General features: G+C 38.6%; 1 protein-coding gene across 1 annotated transcript in view; it reads left to right on the forward strand.

Annotated features, from left to right (window-relative positions):
* The first annotated feature begins 1,290 nt into the window (after window positions 1-1,290).
* Window positions 1,291-16,591, forward strand: part of LOC135198881 (outer mitochondrial transmembrane helix translocase-like) — a 93,449-nt gene continuing 78,148 nt past the window's right edge. The window contains exon 1 of the mRNA XM_064226843.1: window positions 1,291-1,592. Coding sequence (XP_064082913.1) covers window positions 1,407-1,592 — 186 coding nt within the window. The 5' untranslated portion in view covers window positions 1,291-1,406. The remainder of the gene's footprint in view (window positions 1,593-16,591) is intronic.

A 16,591-nucleotide genomic window follows, 5' to 3' on the forward strand; every position in this document is an offset into this window, starting at 1 on the left:
AGAGTTTTGTGAATAGTTAACGGGTGTCTGTTTGAAAAGTTAATTGTAGTACTGACCTGCCAGCTGAAGTTTGCTCGATGATGAATGAAGATAAGCAAAACTTACTGCATGTAGTTTTGGAACCTACAGTCCCTAACATAACTGGTAGGTATCTCGTCTTTGATAATAATGGTAGAAATTATTACACTCAGTAGTTATTGAAAAATTAATTGACACCTCCTGTTGTGACATAGGTCTGAACTACTTACGGGAAACCACTTGTACATTTTTGTACTGTGTTACCCAAGGATTTTGTTAAAGGACTTTCTTCTCTGCCGCTCCTCCGTGTGTAAGTCTGGAATGATTTTGATCTGCTTTTATGAAAAAGAAATGTTGTACCTTCTCTTATGGACCCCGTTTTGGATTTGTGGCGTGAAGTGATAACCGACTGAGATCACAAGCACATAATTATGACAGTCTTGATATCAGGGAAGTGTGCTGCAGATAATTCCGAAGGAAATTTGAATGGATATTTTGTTTAGTGAAATTAGTTAGTTATGACCGTGACACACACACACACACACACACACACACACACACACACACACACACACACACACACACACACACACACACACACATATATATATATATATATATATATATATATATATATATATATATATGTAATACTTGCATTGTGAATTTTTATTAAAAGAAAAAGTTCATACGGTCATTTTACTGATTGGAAAACTAAGCTTTTAGGGGAAAATCAACTCAATTAAAAAAATAAAAGGAAAGTAAATGATTGTTATAAGATTTAAAATGCCGTTAACTATTGAAGTACGTAAAGTTGTGAGGTCTAACAAAGAAAATAACATCATATTTAAGAAACATAATATAAAAAAAGTTCTATGGTACCTTTCAAAAATAAATATTAGAGCTCTTCTAAATGACTATTGTTTCCAATAAATGAATAATTATTGGCAATGACTTTTGGTTACCTTAATTTCAATTAATTGCAGTTTTTATATGCTATTGACGTCATCTTGATGTTATGTTGATGCTCTTTATTTTTTCTATTGTTGAATTCCATGATTTTATTCATCCTTTCCATCACTCATAAGACATACGCATCATGTGTTAGGGTACACTAATAATGTTAAACACGTACCTAAATGCAATGTTTTGGTACCAAGATGTTAAGCTATCAAAAATCTCAGCGGACTCTGGGACAGCAAGCTCCGCAGTGCTACCTATTATATAAAGGAGATGGTAAAACTGCCGCATTAAAAGCTGAAGCGACCTGGTCGATTGCTTGTCGTCGCGAGCATTTCATCATCGAACGACTACTGCAGACGATCTTCTTAAGCTCTTCAGGAAACCTAAACTCCTTTTGCTACGAATCCGATCACTGGAATGTGTTAATGGTGTTCCGATTGATTTTGTCGAACTACAGTCGCAAGATGGAGGGAGGAGAGCTGACGAGGGGAGAGGTGTTGTCCTTACTGGTTCGACTGGCATTTGCAACAGCAGCTTCATACTTCACTGTGAAGCTCCTTGTCTCTGCTATGGATCCGACGTCCAAGCAGAAAAAGGATGCGAAGCGAAAGGTTTGAGAGTTCCTCAGTTTAGCCTACCTAGCTGTAAGCCGAAACCAGGAAATAAACTTTGTCACTTTCATTTCCATCGCAGTTTAGCATTACGGGTACCTAAGCGTACTACTAGGGTAAAAAAACGCATGGTACAGGGTTGACCATGTACGATCAACGTGAACAATCCCAAAAAAAGTACATTATAACGCGTCCTGACATCAGAACAAGATTTTGCTAAAGTGCATTACACCCAGTGCCGTAATTTATAAGGGTATCGTGAATCACCAATCGTAAAGAATAACGACACTTGTCCTTGTACCGAGAGACAAAAACTCCATTAGGGTAAAACATCAAAGGCAGCACGCAGGCCAGCTACCATCAGTGCAGCCACCCTCGAAAAAAGTACATTATACGCGTCCTGACACCCGAGTATGGGCATCAGTCGCGACTTGTTGTTGGTGAGAAACGGAGCTAAAGACCTCTACTCTCCTTTCGAAGTAAGTATTTTACCCCAAAGTTAGAAAATTAAGGCCAAATTTTAAGATTTAAACAGATTTAAACAGAGGGTACTGAAAATGGCGCCCACGGCAGTGGAAATCTCACCAAAACGCTTTAGAAATTTTTACTTACAACTAAAAATGTTTCGAAGATGATTGACGCCATCTCGATGTTTACGGAGTAGCTTGTGTCAATAAACTACCATTTCCTGTGATAAATCCGCACACCACTTTTGTACCACAGACGCTGGAGCACTTTTATCACAACAATCGAAACACGATTTCTCATCAACAACAAGCCAGGCGTAAACAGCTGTTGGGGTAGAAGATGACGAGAAGCGTTGCTCTTGGCTAATTTTTAAAATAAAGTGTAGTAAAACATCAATATTTTACATATTTATATGATGATTAATTTGAAAATATTCGTTATTGAAAAGTAACTCGACTCTGACTCAAATTTAAGTAATTATTTTTCTGAATTAAAACGTTCTTTCAAGTTCTGTATTATGACGTCACGACATCTTGACTTTCGTACCTATTGTAAATAATTGCTATAACTCAACTGTCATTGCAGAACAGTTTACCAGTTATTCATGCAGATTGTTATCAGCTATACATGTAATTGTTATAATCGTAATGCGCATATATATCTTTATTATTTACTTTTTGGATATATGAAGATGTTTTTACTGCTGGATTATCGCCGTAGTGTGACGCAATCGTTTCGGTCCATGGGCCTCTTGTCTGTTTTCGCACCATAAGAAATATGGGGTCCGAATTTGCAATGACCAGAAAGTCGTTAAAAGAGGAAAGTTAGCATTGAGGGGCATATGTTTTGACTGAGAAAAATAAATATTTATTCAATAGCTAGCTTTGTAAAAATACTTGGTTATAAAAACTTGATTGACAACTAAGCAGCATGTCTACTATGGGTTTCAGAGACAGTGCAAGCAGGTTTTTGGGCAATACCTATTTTCTGTAACGAACACTCTTAACAGAACGAGATTTGCTATAGTGCATTACACCCAGTGCCGTAATTTATAAGGGTATCGTGAATCACTAATCGTAAAGAATAACGACACTTGTCCTTGTACCAAGAGACAAAAACTCCATTATGCAGAAATGGATACGAACACGCGTATAAAGCTCCACCTACCCTCTCCCCAACCCCCCCCCCCCCCCACCCCCCCTCCCTTTTCTTCTTCTTCGTTCCTCCGCCTTCCTTTCTCTCTCTCTCTCTCTCTCTCTCTCTCTCTGTTGCCATTCGGTATGTGTTGACCCTCCAAACTGGGTATAAGACTACACACAAAACGTTGAAATTGTTGAAATTAGGCTATGTATTGGAAGTATATATATACATAAATATCAAAGCAATTTTATCATTATTGCATTACTATGACAACTAGAATTCATGGAAACAGTTTATAACCTGTTAAGCGTCACCCACGTAATAATACGTTTACCGCGATCTACTCGGTAGCGCCTTCAACGGGATATTACGTTCAAGACTTTAACTGTGCTTGTCAAGTCGTCAGCCCCGTAATAATACGTTTACTCGCATAGAAAGTGTAGGAACATCATTTGGTAACACTCTCAGCACATGGGAAACTTATTTCCAGCCTGGCAACTCTTTCCTGGTGGTCGCTTATGCTAGAAAAACTGCCTGTCCCTGTTGGTTTTCTTTCAATGCGCTTCGGGCGTTTATCGAGACAAAATTGGATTTCGCGTCTTTCACAATGAATGTCCCAAAGAGGAGGCATATTTCTTTAGGTGAGTCAATCAAATACTAGATGAGGAGTGTGATATTGATAACCTATTTGATGATGAGAGCTCTATTTCTGAATCCTCCAGTGATGATACAAACTTTTCTTTCAATTGCGGGAGTGAAGATGACTTTTCTTTGCCGAGTGACTGGAGACTCCGAGAGAGAGAGAGAGAGGAGAGAGAGAGAGTGAGTATGAGAGAGAGAGAGAGAGAGAGAGAGAGAATTTCCAACAGTTAATTACAGTATGAATAACAAGCATAAAAATCAATATTAACTTTGAAAAACTATCATCAGTGCTATGATCCCTGATTACAAAAAAAGCGTGACGGTACGTTAGCAGCGAGCTCATCAGGGGCGGACGCTTAACAGGATAATGGAACGGCGTATGTGTGAAGCCTCCACTAATGTGGCAACGATGATTTTTGCCATTCTTAGCATGCAAACATTAAAGGTTACATTTATTTCTGGCATACGATTATTTAAGAAATTCAAAATACTAATAAAGACTGAAATCAATGAAAAGTGCTAGCAAAAAACAAACAAAAAAAAAAAAAAAAAAAAGCAAAAAAAAAAAAAAACGTAGTCGTTCCTCTATGCACTTTTCCGTATTCGTTCCTCTATGGTTTTCGGCAGCCAGATGTACGTAAAACGTTAGAAACATTTGATTTTATCTACGTTAGAAATATCTGTAATTTTTCGGGGTAATTTTGGTTGCAAAAAAGGGATAATATACATGAATTAAATCAAAATTTTTAAATAACAATGTAAATTTAAACTAAATAACGAGTAAAGTAAACAGTTTAGGGAAATAAAACTTTGCAGTTTCGTCGTCTGTCGTCGTCTGTCGTCGTCTGCTGTTTGTAATTGTGTTTATGGCGCGCGCGCTTAGAAACCAGGAACAGCAACGGGTTTTAAAGTGCAATGTGGAGTGAACTGAGACCAAAATGTGTATAATAACAATCAAATAAGCTGTGGAGTTTCAGTTGTGGTGGCAGTAAGGATAAAAACGCCGATTACAAGGTAAGAATGAATTCAGTTCCACCATAACCGGGAATAACAAGTTTCAATACTTTCACTAATATAGGCAACAAAATGTTGTTTTATTGTGCTGATTACAACTGCAATCTTGAGTAAGATCAATAAACGTTACATACATACGCTAACATTGTTCAAATGAGTGCTGGGAAGGCTGGGGAAAGATGGTGGCCGTCACTGATGAGAACCGTCCATGAAAAACGTAGCCGCCATATTGGATTTCAAAACTGCCTTGAAAACATATTTTACGAAGAGCTCACATGCTTATTTTAGTTCGTATGGGGCTTTCATATATCACAATATGTTGACGAAACTTCAGTCTTTTAAATGGTATGCTTAGAGTTGCAATTGTATTCATGTTTCACCAATTAAATATCGAGTGAATAAGACCCGTCCACCGTGATGAGGGTTGGCCTGTACTGATGTTTCCCCCTATCTACCTAGAAATGGATACCTACCAACGCGTAAAAAGCTTCACCTACCCTCTCCCCCCTTCCACCGCCACCCCTTTTCTTTGTTCCTTCGCCTTCTTTTCCTCTCTCTCTCTCTCTCTCTCTCTCTCTGTTGCCATTCGGTATGTGTTGACCCTCCAAACTGGGTATAAGACTACACACAAAACGTTGAAATTGGTGAAATTAGGCTACCTACCTATGTATTGGAAGTATAGGCTATATAGGGTAAAACATCACAGCAGGCCACCTACAATCAACACCTAGCCACCTCCGAAAAAGTACATTATAAGCGTCCTGACACCCGAGATGGGCATCAGTCGCGACTTGTTGTTGGTGAGAAACGGAGCTAAAGACCTCTACTCTCCTTTCGAAGTAAGTATTTTCTCCAAAGTTAGAAATTAAGGCCAAATTTTAAGATTTAAACAGAGGGTACTGAAAATGGCGCCCACGGCAGTGGAAATCTCACCAAAACACTTTAGAAATTTTTACTTACAACTAAAAATGTTTCGAAGATTGACGCCATCTCGATGTTTACGGAGTCGCTTGTGTCAACAAACTTTCCATTTCCTGTGATAAATCCGCACACCACTTGTATACCCAGACGCTGGAGCACTTTTATCACAACAATCGAAACACGATTTCTCACCAACAACAAGCCAGGAGTAAACAGCTGTTTTGGTAGAAGATGACGAGAAGCGTGCTCTTAGCTAATTTTTAAATAAGTAGTAAAACATCAATATTTTACATATTTATGATGATTAATTTGAAAATATTCGTTATTGAAAAAGTAACTCGACTCTGACTAAATTTTAAGTAATTATTTTTCTGAATTAGAACGTTCTTTTAAGTTCTGTATTATGACGTCACGACATCTTGACTTTCGTACCATATTGTAAATAATTGCTATACTCAACTGTCATTGCAGAACAGTTTACCAGTTATTCATGCAGATTGTTATCAGCTATACATGTAATTGTTATAATCGTAATGCGCATATATATCTTTATTATTTACTTTTTGGATATATGAAGATGTTTTACTGCTGGATTATCGCCGTAGTGTGACGCAATCGTTTTCGGTCCATGGGCCTCTGTCTGTTTTCGCACCATAAGAAATTATGGGACCGAATTTGCAATGACCAGAAAGTCGTTAAAAGAAGAAAGTTAGCATTGAGGGGCATATGTTTTGACTGAGAAAAATATACAAATTTATTCAATAGCTAGCTTGTAAAAAATACTTGGTTATAAAAACTTGATTGATAAACTAAGCAGCATGTCTACTATGGGTTTCAGAGACAGTGCAAGCACGTTTTTGGGGGCAATACCTATTTCTGTAACGAACACTCGTAACAGAACGAGATTTTGCTATAGTGCATTACACCCAGTGCCGTAAGTATAAGGGTATCGTGAATCACTAATCGTAAAGAATAACAACACTTGTCTTTGTACCAAGAGACAAAAACTCCATTATGCAGAAATGGATACGAACAGTGTATAAAGCTCCACCTACCCTCTCCCCACCCCCACCCCCTCCACCGCCATCCCTTTTCTTCTTCGTTCCTCCGCCTTCCTTTCTCTCTCTCTCTCTCTCTCTGTTGCTATTCGGTATGTGTTGACCCTCCAAACTGGGTATAAGACTACACACAAAACGTTGAAATTGGTGAAAGTAGGCTATGTATTGGAAGTATATATACATAAATATTAAAGCAATTTTATCATTATTGCATTACTATGACAACTAGAATTCATGGAAACAGTTTATAATAATGGAACGGCGTATGTGTGAAGCCTCCACTAATGTGGCAACGATGATTTTGCCATTCTTAGCATGCAAACATTAAAGCATGCAAACATTAAGGTTACATTTATTTCTGGCATACGATATTAAAGAAATTCAAAATACTAATAAAGGACTGAAATCAATGAAAAAGTGCTAGCAAAACAAAAAACAAAAAAGCAAAAAAAAAAAAACGTAGTCGTTCCTCTGCACTTTTCCGTATTCGTTCCTCTATGGTTTTCGGCAGCCAGATGTACGAAAAACGTTAGAAACATTTGATTTTATCTACTTTAGAAATATCTGTAATTTTTCTGGGTAATTTGGTTGCAAAAAAAGGGATATATACATGAATTAAATCAAAATTTTTTTTTTAAATAAGTAAATTTAAACTAAATAACGAGTAAAGTAAACAGTTTAGGGAATAAAACTTTGCAGTTTCATCGTCTGTCGTCGTCTGCTGTTCGAAATTGTGTTATGGCGCGCGTGCTTAGAAACCAGGAACAGCAACGGGTTTAAAGTGCAATGTGGAGTGAACTGAGACCAAAATGGGTATAATAACAATCAAATAAGCACTGTGGAGTTTCAGTTGTGATGGCAGTAAGGATAAAAAACTGCCGATTACAAGGTAAGAATGAATTCAGTTCCAACCATAACCCCGGGAATAACAAGTTTTCATACTTTCACTAATATAGGCAACAAAATGTTGTTTTATTGTGCTGATTACAACTGCAATCTTGAGTAAGATCAATAAACGTTACTACATACGCTAACATTGTTCAAATGAGTGCTGGGAAGGCTGGGGAAAGATGGTGGCCGTCACTGATGAGAACCGTCCATGCAAAACGTAGCCGCCATATTGGATTTCAAAACTGCCTTGAAAACATATTTTACGAAGAGCTCACATGCTTATTTTAGTTCGTATGGGGCTTTCATATATCACAATATGTTGACGAAACTTCAGTCTTTTAAATGGTATGCTTAGAGTTGCAATTGTATTCATGTTTCACCAATTAAATATCGAGTGAATAAGACCCGTCTACCGTGATGAGGGTTGGCCTGTCATGATGTTCTACCCTACATAAATATTAAAGCAATTTTATCATTATTGCATTAGGTACTATGACAACTAGAATTCATGGAAACAGTTTATAGGTAGGGTAGAATATCACGACAGGCCAACCCTCATCACGGTGGACGGGTCTTATTCACTCGATATTTAATTGGTGAAACATGAATACAATTGCAACTCTAAGCATACCATTTAAAAGACTGAAGTTTCGTCAAACATATTGTGATATATGAAAGCCCCATACGAACTAAAATAAGCATGTGAGCTCTTCGTAAAATATGTTTTCAAGGCAGTTTTGAAATCCCAATATGGCGGCTTACGTTTTTGCATGGACGGTTCTCATCAGTGACGGCCACCATCTTTCCCCAGCCTTCCCAGCACTCATTTGAACAATGTTAGCGTATGTATGTAACGTTTATTGATCTTACTCAAGATTGCAGTTGTAATCAGCACAATAAAACAACATTTTGTTGCCTATATTAGTGAAAGTATGAAACTTGTTATTCCCGGGGTTATGGTTGGAACTGAATTCATTCTTACCTTGTAATCGGCGGTTTTTTTATCCTTACTGCCATCACAACTGAACTCCACAGTGCTTATTTGATTGTATTATAACACATTTTGTGGTCTCGGTTCACTCCACATTGCACTTTAAACCCGTTGCTGTTCCTGGTTTCTAAGCGCGCGCGCCATAAACACAATTACGAACAGCAAGACGACGACAGACGACGAAACTGCAAAGTTTTATTCCCTAAACTGTTTACTTTACTCGTTATTTAGTTTAAATTTACTTTGTTATTTAAAAATTTTGATTTAATTCATGTATATTATCCCTTTTTTGCAACCAAATTACCCCGAAAAATTACAGATATTTCTAAAAGTAGATAAAATCAAATGTTTCTAACGTTTTTCGTACATCTGGCTGCCGAAAAACATGAGAACGAATACGAAAAGTTGCAGAGGAACGACTACGTTTTTTTTTTTTTTTTTTGGCTTTTTTGTTTTTGCTAGCACTTTTCAGTTGATTTCAGTCTTTATTAGTATTTTTGAATTCTTTAATAATCGTATGCCAGAAATAAATGTAACCTTTAATGTTTTGCATGCTTTAATGTTTTGCATGCTAAGAATGGCAAAATCATCGTTGCCAACATTAGTGGAGGCTCACACATACGCCGTTCCATTATTGGATAAACTGTTTCATGAATTCTAGTTAGTCACTAGTAATGCAATAATGATAAAATTGCTTTTAATATTTATGTATATATAACTTCCAATACATAGCCTAATTTCACCAATTTCAACATTTTGTGTGTAGTCTTATACCCAGTTTGGAGGGTCAACACAATACCAAATGGCAACAGAGAGAGAGAGAGAGAGAGAGAAAGGAAGGCGGAGAACGAAACGAAGAAGAAAAGGGATGGCGGTGGATGGGGGGATGGGGGGGGTTAGGGTAGGTGGAGCTTTATACACGTGTTCGTATCCATTTCTGCATAATGGAGTTTTTGTCTCTTGGTACAAGGACAGTGTCGTTGATTCTTTACGATTAGTGATTCACGATACCCTTATAAATTACGCACTGGGTGTAATGCACTATAGCAAATCTCGTTCTGTTACGAGTGTTCGTTACAGAAATAGGTATTGCCCAAAAACGTGCTTGCACTGTCTCTGAAACCCATAGTAGACATGCTGCTTAGTTGTCAATCAAGTTTTATAACCAAGTATTTTTTACAAGCTAGCTATTGAATAAATTTGTATTTTCTCAGCCAAAACATATGCCCCTCAATGCTAAACTTTCCTCTTTTAACGACTTTCTGGTCATTGCAAATTCGGCCCCATAATTTTCTTATGGTGCGAAAACAGACAGAGGCCATGGACCGAAAACGATTGCGTCACACTACGGCGATAAATCCAGCAGTAAAACATCTTCATATATCCAAAAAGTAAATAATAAAGATATATACGTTATGCGCATTACGATTATAACAATTACATGTATAGCTGATAACAATCTGCATGAATAACTGGTAAACTGTTCTGCAATGACAGTTGAGTATAGCAATTATTTACAATAGGTACGAAAGTCAAGATGTCGTGACGTCATAATACAGAACTTAAAAGAACGTTCTAATTCAGAAAAATAATTACTTGAATTTGAGTCAGAGTCGAGTTACTTTTTTCAATAACGAATATTTTCAAATTAATCATCATAAATATGTAAAATATTGATGTTTTACTACCTATTTAAAAATTAGCTAAGAGCACGCTTCTCGTCATCTTCTACCAAAACAGCTTAGCTGTTTACTCCTGGCTTGTTGTTGGTGAGAAATCGTGTTTCGATTGTTGTGATAAAAGTGCTGCAGCGTCTGTGGGTACAAGTGGTGTGCGGATTTATCACAGGAAATGGAAAGTGTTGACACAAGCGACTCCGTAAACATCGAGATGGCGTCAATTTTCGAAACATTTTTAGTTGTAAGTAAAAATTTCTAAAGCGTTTTTGGTGAGATTTCTACTGCCGTGGGCGCCATTTTTTCAGTACCCTCTGTTTAAAAAAATCTAAAATTTAAAATTTGGCCTTAATTTCTAACTTTGGAGAAAATACTTACTTCGAAAGGAGAGTAGAGGTCTTAGCTCCGTTTCTCACCAACAACAAGTCGCGACTGATGCCCATCTCGGGTGTCAGGACGCGTTATAATGTACTTTTTTTCGGAGGGTGGCTAGGTGTTGATTGTAGGTGGCCTGCTTGGCCTGCTGTGATATTCTACCCTAATAATGAATCGGCGTATGTGGTGAAGCCTCCTTCCACTAATGTGGCAAAACGATGATTTTGCCATTCTTAGCATGCAAACATTAAAGATTACATTTATTTTCTGGCATACAGTTATTAAAGAAATTCAAAATACTAATATAGGTAGCCTAGACTGAAATCAATGAAAAGTGCTAGCAAAAACAAAAAAGCAAAAAAAAAATATATAGGCCTAATCCACTTATCCATAGTCGTTCCTGTATGGTTTTCGGCAGCCAGATGTACGAAAATGTTCGAAACATTGAATTGTACCTATTTAGTACTTTAGAAATATCTGTAATTTTTCGGGGTAATTGGTTTAAAAAAAACAAAGGGATAATATACTCGAATTTAAATTAAAATTTTTAAATAATAAAGTAAAGTTGAACTAAATAACGAGTAAAGTAAATTTAGGGAATAAAACTTTGCAGTTTCGTCGTCTGCTGCTCGTAACTGTGTTTGTGGCGCGCACGCTTAAGAACCAGGAACAGCAACTTGTTTCAAGTGCAATGTGGAGTGAATTGAGACCAAAATGTGTATAATAACAATCAAATAAGTACTGTGGAGTTTCAGTTGTGATGGCAGTAAGGATAAAAACCACCGATTACAAGGTAAAAATGAATTCAGTTCAAACCATGACCCCGGGAATAAAAAGTTTCATACTTTCAGTAATATAGGCAACAAAATGTAATTTTATTGTGCTTATTACAACTGCAATCTTGAGTAAGATCAATAAACGTTACATATACTGTATGCTAACATTGTTCAAATGAGTGCTGGGAAGGCTGGGAAAGATGGTTGTCACTGATCAGAACCTGTACAGCCACACGGTAGCCGCCATATTGGATTTCAAAACTGCCTTGAAAACATATTTTACGAAGAGCATCACATGCTTATTTTAGTTCGTAAGGAGCTTTCATATATCACATTATGTTGACGAAACTTCAATCTTTTGAATGGTTTGCTTAGAGTTGGAATTGTATTCTTGTTTCACCAATTAAATATCGAGTGAATAAGACCCGAGCCAGCGTGATGATGGTGGATCGTCCGTGATTATTTACCCTATCTGCTTATATGCAGAGTGGACGCTGCACTATTTAGTATCAGGCCCTTGGCGATGTTCATAAAAACATAAAAGATGGTAGAAATACTTAAATACCAACAAGAGTCATAGGTAAACATTAACATAAACAAAGGAAAAAAGGGTTACTAGACTAATCCTACTGTATATAGGTGGTAAAGTTAACTGCTCCCTTGTGAGTTTTTCTTTCCTACCTACTACCTATTTTCATTTTCTTTTGACAGATCTGCAAATAGTTAAGGAGCTTATATTGTTTTTACATGATATGCAAACCCTCGGTCCTTTACATTAGGAATGACTTTCTAAAGTAAAGGACCTCAGGTTTCTATAGTTAGGAAAAGTATAGTTTACTTTTAAAAATTGTGATTTGTTCCTACCAGTCTTTTACATTAGAAAGTACATAATTCCTAACATAAAGGACCTCAGTTTTGTATAGTTAGGAAAAATACAGTTTACTTTTAAAAATTGTGATGTTGGCTATGCTAAAAAATGAGCAGTTTATCTGCTTGCAGAGTGTGCCAACTGTGAGCGCTTAGGTACCAGGTGGGACCTGGCATTGGCTCGTGTTCTTTAGCAGCCATCTTTTGGTAAATCTGAAAAATGAGCAGTTTTATCTGCTTACAGAAGCAGGGCTTTACACTTTTCTCAAAATTCTCTACGTCCGTATCATCCCCTAAGATATTTTTTGTTTAAGTTCCCTCATTATTCCCTATGGGTGTGTTGCGCTGAATGGCCTTTGGCTCCGGCGCGTGGCAAATGGCCACAAATTTTATAAATTCAGTTTCAATTCCTATGGGTGTGTGTGGGTTTTTTTTCACAATCTGCTTCAATAAATATTTAAGTAATAAATATTTGGTAAATCTGTGTCGCTGATCTTGACTAAGTAATGCAGTGGATTTGGACCCCCAGTAAATATTACCATTGCTAACTGGCAGGAACTGGGCTGCGGAAGTAATCTTTAGTTTTGCCAACGTAACTTCCTGCATAGTGGAGCAGATTGCGTGCAACTATTCTGCAGTATTACCCTTGAGTGAACGTTGATGGCATAATTAAATGTCCAACCATTATGCAGTATTACTTTTGAGTCTACTTAGATAGCATTTTTCAGCCTGACTTGGCAGTGAAGTTATAAGGGGTATTGACAAGACCAAAATAGGTAGTGGTATGACAAGCACTCAAAACTAGCTAGGCATAGGTCTAGGGGAAGGCAAAAACAGTTGGATTGCTCTAATGTTAAAGGTCAAAATCTTGTAAAACACAAGGAGAAAGTTTCTGGGTACGTAGTTTATTTACTTCAATATTAATTCTTGTTTCAAATCCTCCTTACTATGCTTAATGTGAAAAACTTACTATTGCAATACACCCCCTGAACACCTGAATAAGCCCTGGTCACTTACCAGTCCGAACCCTCATTTATTAAAAATTTACCAAATCTTTGGTAAATAAACGATCAGTGTTGCCAATCTCCTGGCAAACACCCTCGTTACCTAGTTACTAGCCCACCGCTGGTAGCCCTGCCTCACGGGCCAGTCAGGGGGTGTATTGCAATATGAAGTTTTTATTGTAAAAATAATATTGTGATATCTACCTGAACACCTGAATGATTCCCACCCTCCTCCCCTCTCATACGGAGTTATTGAGTTATGATTGATGTAAGAGGGCAGGTGTGACCGGACGGCCCGTGAGGCAGGGCTACCAGCGGTGGGCTAGTAACTAGGTAACGAGGGTGTTTGCCAGGAGATTGGCAACACTGATCGTTTCTTTTAACCAAAGATTTGGTAAGTTTTTAATAAATGAGGGTTCAGGCTGGTAAGTGACCAGGGCTTATTCAGGTGTTCAGGTAGGTATCACAATACGTATTAGTTTTACAATAAAAACTTCATATCTGTTGCAAATTTACTGTTTCTGGAATATTTATCATTGAGTGTTATTACGTACTCAGACTTTTTCTAAGTTCTTTATTTATTTCTTCAAGTACATTGTGGGTGGAGATGACTAGCATACTTTCAACCTTATTTTCTATTTTCATCTGGAACTGTGAGAACATGGACACAGAACCTGATTGGTTCTTTTGTTGTGAGTTTCAATAATTAGGCTTAAGTGGGCTTTTGGTATTTAGGCAGATCTTTAAAAAACTTGCTTCTGTTCTAGTCATAGCTCCTTTAGTGCAATTGTGCAGCTCTTTTTTTCCTTGGATTACTTTGGCAGTAGTATTGTAAAATTTTATGTGGAATATTTTCATTGTTTTGAATGTTGCTTTATATTCGTTTTGATAGCAAATTTGTAGTTTTTATGCATTCAACTTACCTGTCAGATATATACTTAGCTATAGACTCCGTCGTCCCCGATAGAAATTCGAATTTCGCGGCACACTCTACAGGTAGGTCAGGTGATCTACCGCCCTGCCGCTGGTGGCGGGAATAGGAATCATTCCCGTTTTCTAAGACAGATTTTCTCTATCGGCCGTGACAGCAACATTGTTGTTGTTACTCCTGATTTGATTTTCGTATTTTTTCATTGCTATTGATCTTCTAAGCCGGTTATTTTTGGTGACGTATTGGATCTTTGGTTTGGCATACTCTTTCGTGGACTGTTTTTTGGACTTGGTTGGGATATTTCTCATGATGTCGGATTCTAGCTTTACGGTTAAAGAAGGACAGTTGTGGGTAAATGAGGGATGCATGGTGAGGCTACCGAAAGCTTCGGTAGACCCTCACACAGTTTGTAAGGGTGTAGAAGGAATGAATGTTCAATTTCTAACACCTGTGATGAATGTGTAAATATGAATGAGGAGAATGGAAGAATTTAAATTCATATTTAAGGAAATTAGATATGGATAGGGCTAGGAGGAAGGCTTCCTCCAGAAGCGTAAGTAGGTCTCGCTCTAACGAGCCTATATTAAAATTAACACCTAAACCCCTAAACCTCTATCTTCTTCCTCTAGTACTAAAGGACTGTCCAAATTCGGCCAGGGCAACGGAAACAAATTGCAGATTCTTAAAGCTGCGCTACAAAGGATGGAACGTCAAATGCTGACGTTGAAAGGTAAGCACAGTGATAGTGAATTAAGTGTCCTAGTGCAGTGGAGGGTGCGTCTGATCGGCTCTGTCTCGCTCCCAGGCCTAGACCTCTTCCAAGCTCACAGGCCCAGAGGAGAATGAATGTCGAAAGCCTTACGGAGGTTACACGGAGAAGAGAATCCCCCCCACCGAATCAGGCGTCGCCCTCGGCAGATTCTGTGACGAACCCCGTGAACTGCCAAGGATCGCTATCGAAAAAGCATCCTAAAGAAGTGTTTTTCTTCGTCAGATTCTTCACCGAATGTAAGGGGATGGAGTTCTGATGAACTGTCACGCCCCCATTAAAGAGAAGTTGGAAGGCTCCAACTTTGGATTCAAGCCCTGAGCTTTTCTCCGATCTATCACCTTGTGAGAAGAGGAAAAAGGAGATTGGTTCCTAAACGGAAATCGGAGTTTCCTTCCGCTTCTAGACATCCCTCACCTGAATCAGGGAAGGAAAAAGAGAGTGCGGCTGCAAAAATTATCCTAAATGTGCAGGAGCAACTTTCGGCCTTAGTAGGAGTTTTTACTAAGGAAACTCCCAGGAGAAAGGACTCTTTCCTTCCTATAAAGAAGACGAAGGGAAAGAAAGAAGAAACGGAAGTTTCGGCTTATACTCGGAGGAGTATGAAGAATGCGCCAAAAACGCCAACCTGGCGCAATGCGCCAGATGCGCCAGATGAGTTTGAGACTCCATACGAGTCAGAAGAGCCAGAAGCGCCAGATGCGCCAGAAGAGCCAGCCTGGCGAAATGCGCCAGAAGCGCCAGATGCGCCAGAAGCGCCACCCTGCCGAAATGCGCCAGAAGCGCCGGAAGCGCCACCCTGCCGAAATGCGCCAGAAGCGCCAGCTTGGCGCAAGGAATCACGAGCGCCAACCCGGCGCAATGAGCCACAAGTGACAAATAAGAGACGGACTTCTTCCAAAAGACAATTAAGCCAAGAGGATTTGTTTAGCTTTCGGAAGGATAAACCTTTACCTGACAAGGACTCTAGTTGTCGCACAAGCGGCCGTATTCCTTGTCAGGACATAGGTGGTTCCGGAGAAAGTGATAGGAGAGGGACATCCTTCGTCTGACAGGAGAGAAAAGTGTCGCACAAGCGGCCCCATCGCTCTTGCCAGGAGAAGATAAGGTCGTTTTGCAGGATCAACCTATCTCTCGTAGGGACGCAAGTTATCGCACAGGCGGTCGTCGTTCTTGCGAGAGTGTGGATGTTGCAAGAGGCCAGTCTCCTACTGGAAATAAACAATCCTCTTCGGAATTGGATTTGGAAGAGATTTCGGACTCTGAAGATCACTCGGCTCCGGGTTTGTCAGATTACAAGACGCTGGCAGCCCTCTTACTTCAAGAGTTTGGGGACTCTTTAAGCCCTACTGCTCCTCCTTCTCCAAGGTCCTTGTTTACAAGCACGAAGGTCCCGAAACAATCATCTTTTATTAAAATGAAGCCAACCATTTCCATGAACAAGGCTCTCCGATTCGTAGGAAATTGGTTGGAATC

Source organism: Macrobrachium nipponense, chromosome 23, assembly GCF_015104395.2.
Source record: "Macrobrachium nipponense isolate FS-2020 chromosome 23, ASM1510439v2, whole genome shotgun sequence".
In the NCBI taxonomy this organism is placed as follows: Eukaryota; Metazoa; Arthropoda; class Malacostraca; order Decapoda; family Palaemonidae; genus Macrobrachium; species Macrobrachium nipponense.